The following is a 12219-nucleotide window of genomic DNA, read 5'->3' as shown; positions in this document are numbered from 1 at the left end:
TGCTCCATCCGTCCTTCCCCAAAAAATGAACGATGCAACACCCCTACTCTCATGCAACCCCAGAAAGCGTAATTTCTCTCTCTCACGACCATTTTTTTTTCTAATTAGGGCATTTCACGTCCAGCAATTTTATTTGGTTTGCTTTGGGAAGCAATATGACTGAATGGTTTTCCTTTTGAAGGCAATGAAAGGCCTGACCGCGGATACCAGTCCAGTAACAAGCATGTGGTTTTTCAGTTTCATGCCCTGACATTCCAAGCGAGCAGCATGGTCAGCTTTTCGTGTCCCCCTCACTAAAACTGACTCGAACCATGTTGGAATATGACCCTCTTGGCATTCTCTGCATTTTCAGTCCATCATTTTCATGTGTCCTCCTCATAGTTTTGTAATTGAAATAAGTGGATCCAAAATTCTACGGTTCATAAAACCCAGTGGCATCCAGTCAAGTACAGTACGAGCCTCGCTAATGATCAACAGTGTCTCGCTCTTTCTTGTCACAGCTCCAGTAGCAGGAGTTACCATGAGCACAATTTATGAAAACACAATGCGACGCTATAAATTTTATCAGGAATTCTTGATATTAATTTCTAACATGAGCACTTTCTCCTGTTTTTGTGAGTTCATTTAATTTGGCCCGTCTTCTTCGTTCTCCATTGCCTCTGCTCTCAGCTCATGGAAAACGTGGTTCTTGATCACAGAGAAGCAAAGCTTTTAATGTCCGGATGACAAAATAAATATTTCAGGGCTGCAAGAAACAAACCATGAGAACTAATGACATGCATGTGCTCTATCTGACTTAACTTAAATCCTACTTTCTCGGCCCATAGGAAGTTTTGTATGCAGTCATTTTTCAACATCAGTTTGCAAATAAATTCAACTACTATTGTAATTTTTTACTCAGATTGAAGGTAAACTTTGGGCCATAGAGTCAAGACATGTGAGGCTGCGGCCAGAGAAGTCGTTGCTTTAAGTCCATTAGGACACTTCCATGTAGTGCACTGTGTACACTAAACTGTGTACGTGACTTTCAACAGTGTAGTGCTCTCTCAGACCGACCATGGCTGTTGTGCACTTCCCGAAAATGATGATCACAACATTTGACCGCTTCTCCTTCTTTTTCATGGCAAATTGCAACCGGACGGAACATTACCTTCAACATTTGACCGCAGTTTCTGCTGGCTTCTGTTCCCCAGAGCAACTCCAACTGCTACAGCTTCCTCAGCTGCCCTTCTCAAAAGTTTACTGGTCCTTCCCCTTCCGCTGCTTAGCCAAGACAGTGACCACTGAGGTGGAGAAGTGTCCAACATTCCTACCTTTTGACCGCTATGAGAACACCATCCACAGTGCACTGCATTTTGCCACACTTGACAGTGTGAACTCAATTATACACCCAAAATAGCAAGCGTAAATATGGAAGGACGGGAATTGAGACACAGAACCAGACGGAGAAATTCAGGGCAGAACTGTTTCCAGTGCAACTTCCATGTACGTGTAACTGTGTGAAGAAGTGTTGACCTGAAAAAGATGCTCATAGATACTCGATGACTAAACCAAACCAAGGCTGTTTTTAAAGTCAGTCAGAAATGAAGAGATCTGAGACTCAGCCAAAAGGTCGATTTCAACTGTCACAATCATAACTGTAACACCTCATCACTTGCGACTCCACCTATGAATGGTCAGCGGAGGTCATCTGTCCAATGTGTGGTCTCAGTCGTCACGCTGGCAGCCAAGGTCTATTCACATCCATCCAACCATGACCTGCTTCCACCGTGCTCTGTCTTTCCTCAAGACCCCCGAAAACATGTCAAATCGAACGCTTTTACTACTCTGGTCTGCTTCACCTTGCGTCCCGACACCGGCTGTTGCAACGGTTTGATGTGCGATTTGTCAGAAAGTTGTATTTTAGCATATAAAAACCAAACCAAGCTCAACATTATCCAACCTGCTCCGGTTTCGCTTGGAGCCTTCGGACCTGTCAGGGAAAATATATTGTGAGGTGTGAATATGAGCATACTTGCCACAAGGTTATGAAACAATACAAGTGGAAACAGAATCCAGAAAAGTAGCATTGATACGTACATGTTCTTGTGTTGATGTTTAACAGCCTTGGCCTGCGTGCATGTGAAGCACATAGTGATTTATTTTGATGCTGTTGGGTGTGTTTATTGGTGGTTTCACAGCACATAACAGTTTACAGTGTTTTGTCACACTAACTTTAGCCCAACAGATGTGCTGGTGCTGCTACAAAAGCACCACATAATGAGCTATAAAACGGTGTGTCCTGAAATCGAACCTTATGACAACGATTGAAATTTCAAGTGTGTAAGTGTCCTGTTATGTGTGTAATTTAAGTGTCAGTGAGTAATATTAAGTTACAGCCTGCATTACAAGAGTGAATGTTGGGTGTCCTTGTGCTTTGCAGATTGCGAGTCCTATTGTAAACCAGTGAAGGGCAACCTGAAGATCAACATGAAGAAATACTGCAAAAAGGATTATGGTAAGAGAGTAAAATTAATTACTAATAGATGCATTTACATGGACCCTAATATTCCACTAATAATCAGAATAAAAGTGCCTCATTTAACAACCTCCGTTGGGACTGGTCCAATCGGAGGGTATTTTTCATTGGGTTGAGAGGGGTGGTGTAAACCTTTGAAAGTCTGCTCAATAGGAAAACATTAGCATCTAATAAAACATGTAAGCACATAATCCATGCTCCACATGGAGGTAACATTAAGTGAGCTCTCTCTACGCAACTTTCTCTGCTGATTTTGACAATCGTTAACCAATTAGAAAAATATTTGGCACTCTGCTAGTGAAACATATCCTCAAACGGTGATATATTCAGAAAACGCACGGTTTGTATATCTAACAATTTGGCACCCCACCAATGACATTACTGTATGTACTTAACATTAAGTTACATGCTTAACGTAAAGTTACTTTGGTTAGGTTTGGGAAAAGAAACATGATGAGGATGTACCTGAAAATAACTCAAAGTTCACTCCAAGTTCCGAACACCAGTCTCCTGCGAAAAGTCCTGGATAAAAGTCCTGTGCTTTTTGACCCATTCACTACCCCACCCATCTCCCTGCGGGGAACGCTTCTGTCTTTACGCCCATCAGCACACTGGTTATGTGAACGCAGCCTTCCCAAATACGTGGGTTTTACACGAATTACTGGCTCGTGATGTCGTATGATATGTACAAATTTTGGTCCATTACTTTTCGTGGGAAAACTTACGTGAGTGCACTAATTAATAAACGTATCTTTGATTTCGAAATGGTAGCCTTTTGAAACGTTGCTGCTACAGCTTGCATTTGTGGAGTCGCTGGACATTATATCTATTGCTAACAGTAGTTCTAGCCTGCATAGACATTTACATTGTTCATTTGTAGTGTCTACCAGTAGTCTACCATGTGAGGTGTTTAGGGGACATCTGTTTGTTGTGTTTAAGTTATATTCTGATAAAGTCCTTTGAGGTGTGTAAATGCACATCTTAACAGATCACGTAATTTAGTGTCCATGTCAACAGTTAAGTTGGAATCTTTTATCAAAATTATCAGATTTAAGCGATATTGTCTATGTAACCGCAGCTAATCATAATTAATAATTATACTGTGTTGGGAGTGTTAACCCGAACCTGTTTTTTTTCCCTCAGCGGTGCAAGTGAACGTCCTGGACATGGAGACGGTGGGCGACTGGGCAAAGTTCTCCGTTAATTTGGTGTCCGTGTACAAGAGCCGCGGCGAGCCCCTGAAGCGAGGCGACAACATCCTGTGGGTGCACATGAAGGACCTGGCGTGCAAATGTCCCAAGATCCAGATGAGCAAACGATTCTTGGTGATGGGCGGCAGCGACGGTGGGACGAGCCCAGCGACGGGTCCAGGGGTCGGGCCCGGGGGAGGAGCCACCAGTCCCGGAGCGGAGCGCGTGGGCCTGGTGGCTGATAAGAACAGCCTGGTGATCCAGTGGAGGGACGTTTGGACGAGACGCCTGAGGAAGTTCCAGCGCAAAGAGAAGAAGGGGAAGTGCAGCAAAGCGTGATGGGATAGCGGCGTTACCTCTCCCTCCATTGCCCCACCTTCATGAACCCTTACCCAAGCATCTCCCTGTCCTCCCCCATCACAGGAACGCTGCACATTAGAAAGACTGCATGTACCCTACCTGTTTTAAGGACCACGTTTTGTGTATATTGTATAATTATTTTCCTCTTTTTTTAAGTTTTGTCTTTATGTCTTTTTTGTCCAATTGGTTTGCCTTAAAAAGGGACCATTAAAAAGGGTATGAAGTGTAGACAAAAGCAGACGCCATTCCCTCCCTTAACGACGACAGCGGAAATGTCCACTCGTCCCCTGACTCAGACCCACTGACCCTCCGCTTCCTCTTCCTGTCAAGACTGACTGTCTCCTGCCACTTTTTTTGACATATACAACACTTCACACACTTCTCTGAGGATTTTATTCAACAGTGTTTGTCACTGACTGATTTCAGCAACAAGACAAGCTGCACATCCTCAGCTTGGCCTCCTCACGTTTCATTGTTGAAACAACCTCGGATCAGCTCGAGCTGGACTGCCCGACATGACAACCTTTCAACATTTGCTGTTAAAATGTTCATTAAAAAAACGGGCCTACTTGCTTTAGGTCTCTGCAGTAACTACTACAGACTCTAACTATGAAACTTGTGTCCTGTGAGAAACCAAGGGCTCCCTTTGCAGGGACGTTTTCCACAGCAAACCTCAGTCTCACCACCACTGCTGCTGCCACCAGACAGCCCTCACAGAATAAACTGCTCTTGTATCTTGCAAGTATTTGATGCCACTGCTCGCAGTAGAGGTTATATTCTTCGTGTGGCTATGTTTTATCTCATCCATCCATATCCCAGCCGTATCTTTTTTTTTTTGAGATGTATTCTTTTGTTTCATTTTAAACAGAGCAAACCCGTTAGCATGTGTGAGTCACATTCCAGGCCTCCAGGGCTGTGCCTCTTCACCACCAGCCCCTTTCATGAGTGGTTTACAAAGTCATGCATCACCATCATGACTCATTGCTTGTCACTTTTTCTGGAAGACAGATTAAGCGGTGTGGACAAATGGCTGGAATTTCAGAACAATACCAATATTTCCAAGGAGACTTTTTTTTTCACTTTATGGATAATGTCTTCCGCTGGGTAGTGGCCTTCCAGATGTTGCTGTGTGGCCAATGTCATTTCTTTGTATTTAAATGTCTGAACATTTTCCTGATGTGTCCAGCGACTGGCAGGCTTTTGTTTGCCGAAATAAGAGATTGAAACGAGAGTTCCTTTTCATGCAGTAAAAAGAAAACAAAGTGGGATAAACAACACAGTCGTGTTTCTCTCGAGTGTATTTTGACAAAATGAATGAGGCTGGAAAGTTTTTAGTGCTCACTGATTGTATTATGACATGAGAGGATCATATTTCATTCCTCATGTGCTTTGTTATGTTTGCATGTTTGTGGTTTTTGCTGGTCCATCAAAACCGTACAGTGAGCAGAGCACGGACTAAACTAAAAATGAGCATCAAGATCCAAAGGAAAACTTCCCAAGTCATCTTCCCCCCACTTGCCTACCCTCACACAGTCCCTGTCATCCTTTGCCAAATAAGCATAGTCAGTTTTTAAATTCAATTAAGAGACTATGGAAGTCAGGACCAACGAAAACCACAGAGAGACCCGTCTGGTTGCTCTCAAGCTTTTTATCTGCCTTTTGCTGTTATTTCATTTTGTAAAGCACATTACAATTTATTTAAATAGAGTACAAGATAAACACACAGTTTTGAGGGGCACATCAAGCCAGCGTAGCAGCGAGTGTGCCGACAGGCATGTCATGCTAGCGAGTGGTTACGCTCCTCTGGCTGCGGCCGTATGTTTGGTTTGTCATTCTTCCAAAAGTGTCTCTCCTCTGCTCTCTTCTCTCTGTCAGCCACCACCCTCCCCAAGCTCTCCTTTTTTTAACCCGTTTTTGCATGTTGTGTATTCAATGTCTTAGATAAGTGACAGCACAGAACGAGGCTGCCAAAACTCCTCAGTGGTGTACTGTACTGCACTGTAGCTCTTGTTTTCACGTCTTCCGAGAATGTATGTCAAACTGTGAAGAACACACACACGCAGGTGTATGGTCTGATTGTAAGTGTTTATGAAATAATGTCACCAAGCTTAAGAATGTGGACGCCATGACAGCTGATGCTATTATAAACTCTGAACAGGATGTTGTTCAATATGATTGTGGATCTTCATGCTTATCTGTCTGTCTCATAATGACTTTTTAATCATCCAAAAACAACCATAGACTGTATATAAAGATGGAAAACACATCTCGACTTCCTCCTACAATACAAAAAAGAAGACATCTTGCTCTGGTGCGGGCTGCTCTCGGATTGGTCACCAAACAAGGGATTTTACCCTAAGAGACCCGTGTTTAGAGAGTGTACGTTATTTCCAGGTACATAATTTCCTAAACGTAAGTGCTAATATCGTAGGCAACTGGACTTGCTTGCGTTTCTTGAAGACGTTTCGCCTCTCATCTAAGAAGCTTCTTTAATTCTAAATGACTGGTACGAAGTTGCAGGCTTTAAACCCTGTGTGGGTGGGAACCCTTGCAGAGTCATAGGGTTCACGTGAGCTCTTACCATGACCTGGATGATGAGAATCTTGACCAACATTGTGACCTTAACGACTCTGAAACTAAGAGCTCACGTGACCCCTACGACTCTGCAATGGTTCCCACCCACACAGGGTTTATAGCCTGCAACTTCGTACCAGTCATTTAGAACTGAAGAAGCTTCTTGGATGAGAGGCGAAACGTCTTCAAGAAACGCAAGCAAGTCCAGTTGCCTACGATATTAGGACTTATGATTACCATGACCTGGATGACTGAGAATCTTCACCGACATCATTTCCTAAAGCTAACCTCCTTATCTTTACTTGCCTCAACCTAAGTATCGTAACTTTGCATTAAGTACGTAACTTTACGATAAGCACATAATGTCATTCATAGGGTGCTAACAGTGCTAAAGAACTTCCCACCCATACACCCATTCAACCAATCAGGAGCAGCGCCACTGATTGCGAGAACCCACCAAACTGTCAGTCATGACAGCAAACCCCCCTTTTTCTAGTATCAAATAACTAGTTATAACCAAACCTATTGAAAAAAATGAACACTCGAACATAATTTGACACATACTTTGATCTTTAAGTTTCGCCAATGTCCCATCTGCTAATATAAAGGGGGCAGGGTTTGTGACCAATACCAGTACTACTGCATTCAAGATATTTTGGCTTCACTTTCGGGGAGCTGTCATGCGTCCATCTTTTTTTTTAGATCAATTATTTATTGTTCTTTTTCAAGTTACAGAGGCAGATGTGCTGTGTCCAGCGTGACCCAGTACAAATTACAATGGCAACAATACCTGCCCCAACCCTAATCCCCCCAACCTATGCCTAAGACATGGTAGAATTTGCAGGCCTATGCAGATATATACAAAACAGTAACATTAGCTACAGCAGCAACAAAAATAGTAATAATGATAATAGATAGAAAAAAATATATTTTTTTGTTGTTTTTTTAAATGAAGAAAATATCACATAGAAAATCTTACATAAACAAAGCATCATCACTCAGTCACTCACTACTCAACCATACAGTCACTCACTCATACGGCTAAGAAAAATCATTTGCCATTTATAGTAAGCTTCAATGATGAAGTATCATTGAGTAGGAGCAGGCGCTGTGAGTGAGGGACTGCTCTATCAAAGAGATTAGACAGGATGCTTGAGATGTTAAACCAGAATTTGTTAACCTCCGGGCACTGCCAGACCATGTGGATGAAGGTACAAATTTTATTGTGTGAACAAAAATCACAATAGGGATCATCTCTGAACTTCATTTCATGCGTCCATCTTTATCTACAGTCTATGAAAACAAAACCCCAAACCAAAATGAGTCGTCACCCACTGTGATTTCTGGTGTGTGACAAAAGAGCAAAGGACACAAAAAAAAAAAATGGTGACAGCGCTATACCCAGGGCGCAACCCACCGCTGGAATTTCACAAAAATGCAGAACCAAACAGTTGATTGTGTGTTGGCTGTCTGCAGCGGCCCGTCAGACAGGTGGTGTTACAGTAGCACCAGTCTCCTCGCCCTGGTATGTGAGTACAGTGTGACACATTATGATTGATGGTGAAATAACGTGCCCGTGAGGCCTCTCTGGCGCTCAACTCCTTAAGCGCCCAACATACTGGCGGAGGAACGGCGGTGTCCTTGAATCTGCACGCACAAAATCACACTTTTCTTTCTATCAGCTCTTCTGTCGTTTTCCTTTTCTCGAGTGCCCACCCTGAATGTTGGTGTAAAAATAAGAAGTAAGAGTGAGCCAGATGTTGTTTAGGGGGGGTGGAAGTCTTGTGAAAGCTATTTAGTGAGCCTCGTAGGGAGAGCCGTCCTGTTGTTTTACGTTAACAAGCCGAGCAGCTTGGCAGTGGAACTGAGGCCATAACTGCTTTGCTTTGTTTCGCCCCCCCTTTTTGCAGCATTTATAGCATTCGCAGGTGTGTGTGTGTGTGTGTGTGTGTGTGTGTGTCTAATTAACCTTACCCGAGTAAACAAGTGATATGCACATGAAGTGAAGGTGCAGAAAGGTTTGCCAATGTTTTAATGTTTGCAATGATGAGTCTGAACAGCCGATGATGAAGGATTATCATTTACATTTCCCCTGGCCTGATTTCCTTCTGGTTCACTTCCATCTCGCCTTGTTAAATAAGTCTTGACACGTTTTTTTAATGTTGTAAATATGTACTGAGCTGCCTCTGCCATTCATGTTGTCTTTTTGTAAAAGCGTCACTTGGCCTGGGATGACTCACGTGTATGGATGTACAAACCAGATGATGTTATATGGATGTGGAAAACCAGAAACATATGCTTTTGTGATCACGACCAGAAGATGTGGTTCAGATATTACACAGAATGTATTCCTTTTGTTTTGGTTTTTACGTTGTTCCCAGACAACTACCGCCCAATTGTAAATGACTTTGAGGAGAGCACAAATGTGACGCGGGCTGATTGGACCCTCTGCTTTTCCTATAGAGGCACAGACGGGAACTGACACAACAACCCACCACTTTCTGTTACTTTAACGTCCTGGGAGTAATGGCTCACTCACACACAAATTATCCACCTACCTTTCATTGGGGGAACAAAGGGATTCTTCTCTCAGTTCAGTCCTGCTCTGTTATATCAAAGTCTTCCTTGTACATTTTTCCTCTGAGGCAATGAACCACTGACTTTTTAATCTAAATGATAAAAAAATAAATTATTAGTTAATGAGCTGTGTGTTGTGTTGATAATCTGTCTCTTTAATTGAAGTCATTAGCCTGAGCTGCGGAAATAATGTCAACTTGATATGTGTGTGTTTCCCATTGGAAAGTATGCTCGCATACAGTGGGCACTGCTCTGGTGTGTTTCCACTCACAGGGGCTAGACTGGGGTCTGAAAGGGGAGAGCACTGGGTAGAGCGAGTGGCTCCCCGTCTGTATGAACGGAGCAAAAGCTCTGTAAATAAACAGCGAGGCACACACACACACACACACTTGGATGTGCACCTCACCTCTGAGAAAACCCACCTCCCGAGTCAGGTCCAAAGCAGGAAACTCCTTACTCTCTTTCTCTCTTTTTTTTCCTCCACCCCCTCTCTCACCTACACTCTCCTTTCTCCTCGTCTCCCCACCCTCTAACCAAACAGGCCAGCTCCATCCATCCATCCTGCTGAAGGTAAATTACAGGAAAGCGACCATTTATCATCGCTCTCCCCAGGCATGGCCATCAAGGCTGTGAGAATAGAGGTTGCTGAGATTGTCTGGGCACACACACACACACACACACACACACACACACACACGTCTCTGCGTTGAGCACATCCATCCTCAACATCCTGGCCTCCCAACAGCTTGCTTGTCTTTCTATCTCTCTTTGTCTCTCTGTCTTTCTCTTTTATTACTCTATTACAAGCTGAGATATCAGACAAAATCAAGCAGCACATTATCCACTTTGAGGCACAGTCCCTACAAAATCATCACCCTCACTCAGTATTTTCTGCATCATCTGGTTAATCTTAGCACAAATTCACGGCAGATGATAACTGTTAAAATGCCAACCTGTCCCTTGAGTTATCAGACTGTAGGATGGAGAGAGGGTGTGAACACTCCAATGAGCATGAAGCTTCAGGCTGCCACCGGGGTTGTGCAGGTACAACAAAACTTATAACAATGGAGTTACCTCTTGTTAACTGTGTAGCCATTTTTGGTAGCCAAGTGGCAACCTTGTTTTTGTGAGCTTTTGAACATGGTCTGATTGTTCACCCCAAGGTCTCTAAAGCCAGTAGGCCACCTTTCCTTCCCTTAACAGGTGTTTTTGTACCTAAAGGATATATAAGATAACGCACCTACTGTTCAGGGTTGGGAGTACAGTAAGCCTCTGCAGCATTGTATCAAAATAGGTTTTTAGCACTATTCTGTCCAATATTACGACCTGCACAAACAGCCAAATTCTCATTTATTGTTCTGCTTGCATTTCCTGAAGTTGCAGTGCATCATGCTGTGTTAGGGTTAGGTTAAAAGAAAGGTGATCTACATCCTGAGGCTGTAGCTTGTGGTGCAGGGGCACGGGGAAAATAATATCATAAATATAGTATGCAGGATTTTTCTAAAAGAGTAAGGGTAAGGGTTACAGTAGGTAAACCCTTTCAATCATCACTTATGACATCTTAACTCAAGATATTAAAAGGATGCCGGTTAAGCTTTAGGAGTGGGAGAATAAAACAGTAGTCTCGTCCTCTCCTCGTTCAGTATGTATTCATATGGCCTCCACTCGAGGTTGTGACCAAGCTCAGCTCAAGTTCAGTCAGGACCACTTTAGTCAAAGAAAACCTTATTTCCATTTGCAGTATTGTATTTGGCGGTATGGTTCTGTTCTGGGGCCTCTCTGCATTCCCAGGCCCATGCAGAAAGCTTCTTCCACATGCCTATGTGGAAAGCCTAAGGCAGAGAAAGCACACCTCTCTGCCCTTCCATGTGCAAACAAGGAAAGCCTGAAGCAGAGAGAGCACACCTCTCTGCCCTTCCATGTGCAAACAAGGAAACCATGAGGCAGGAAGAGCAGCAGCAAAGACCCCCCAGGACTAGAACAGAGCAGCATCAATGACAAACAGCAATGACATTGATAAGTCAGACAGCATGAAAAGAAGGAGCTGAGTGGCTTGCAAAGGAAGCAGCAACAATAGGCAGGCCAAAGCAGTTTAAATAGGGCGCCCTGAATGAGATTTGCCAACTGGTTCCATAGAAAGGACAACTGTATCTCCTACAGTATAGAGTATAGACAGAAGGCTCCCTCTATCTCCGTCTTGCGGTCTAAACCTAACCAACCCAGCTAACAAAAACAACGAGTACTAGCCATGAGAGAGCAGTCTTTGCTATCCTAGGAAATGCAAATTCGCATCCAGTAAGCTCATGTCTTATACTCAGAAATTCTAGAAATTTGATAGATGGAAGAGCTGAGGGATTTTCGCTCTTGTGTTCATCGTCAGTTATAGCTACACCTAAATAGATAAAGAGTTAAATTGATTATTGTCACTTTTCTGCAACTTTGTGAATGATAACTCAGTGATAATATCTTCAAGTGTGTTTTGAAGGCCATTTTAGTGTTTGCAGAGAAAACTGGAGCTCTGGAGAGTTACTGGTCTCAGAGAGAAGCTGCTGCTTAGAGTGCTGGAAAAGAGCAAAGTGGATCCGGCCAAATGCTGTCCATTCTTCCCCCTCCCTATCCTACTGACACTCACACACACATCCACACAAACACACACCACCCAGCGGCAGACGAGGGGGGCTTACCAATTGTGCTTTCATAAGCTGCCAAAGCGGCTTCATTGGCTTTAAATGGAGCCTCATTACCACTGTGCTTCAAAGCTCAACAACGGCATTTTCCAGCATGGGGTCTGTGTGCATGTGCGTGTGTGTGTGTGTGTGTGTGTGTGTGTGTGTGTGTGTGTGTGTGGGTCTGTTTCCTAAATCTTCTTTTTCCTAATGTTTTACTTTTCGCCACATTCACGACTTTCCATTCTAATGATCTCTATGACTTATTTCCCCCCTTTTTTTATTTCCTTTTCCCCCCATCTCGTTCCCCTCGGAGACAGCGAGAGCATGTGTG

The 12219-nt window shown here is 43.4% G+C and overlaps 1 protein-coding gene across 2 annotated transcripts in view; it reads left to right on the top strand.

The window, feature by feature from the left end:
* The window catches only part of ntn2 (netrin 2), a 52806-nt gene extending 47223 nt beyond the window's left edge, over positions 1 to 5583 (top strand). For both annotated transcript variants that reach the window (XM_033612143.2, XM_033612142.2), the window contains exons 6-7: positions 2423 to 2497; positions 3662 to 5583. In XM_033612143.2, the coding sequence (XP_033468034.1) occupies positions 2423 to 2497; positions 3662 to 4047 (461 nt within the window). In that variant the 3' untranslated portion in view covers positions 4048 to 5583. The remainder of the gene's footprint in view (positions 1 to 2422; positions 2498 to 3661) is intronic.
* Positions 5584 to 12219: the final 6636 nt, after the last annotated feature.

This window comes from Epinephelus lanceolatus, chromosome 21, assembly GCF_041903045.1.
Source record: "Epinephelus lanceolatus isolate andai-2023 chromosome 21, ASM4190304v1, whole genome shotgun sequence".
Lineage (NCBI taxonomy): Eukaryota > Metazoa > Chordata > Actinopteri > Perciformes > Serranidae > Epinephelus > Epinephelus lanceolatus.
Note: the sequence above shows the minus strand (reverse complement) of the source record. Positions and strands in the feature narration are given on the sequence as shown.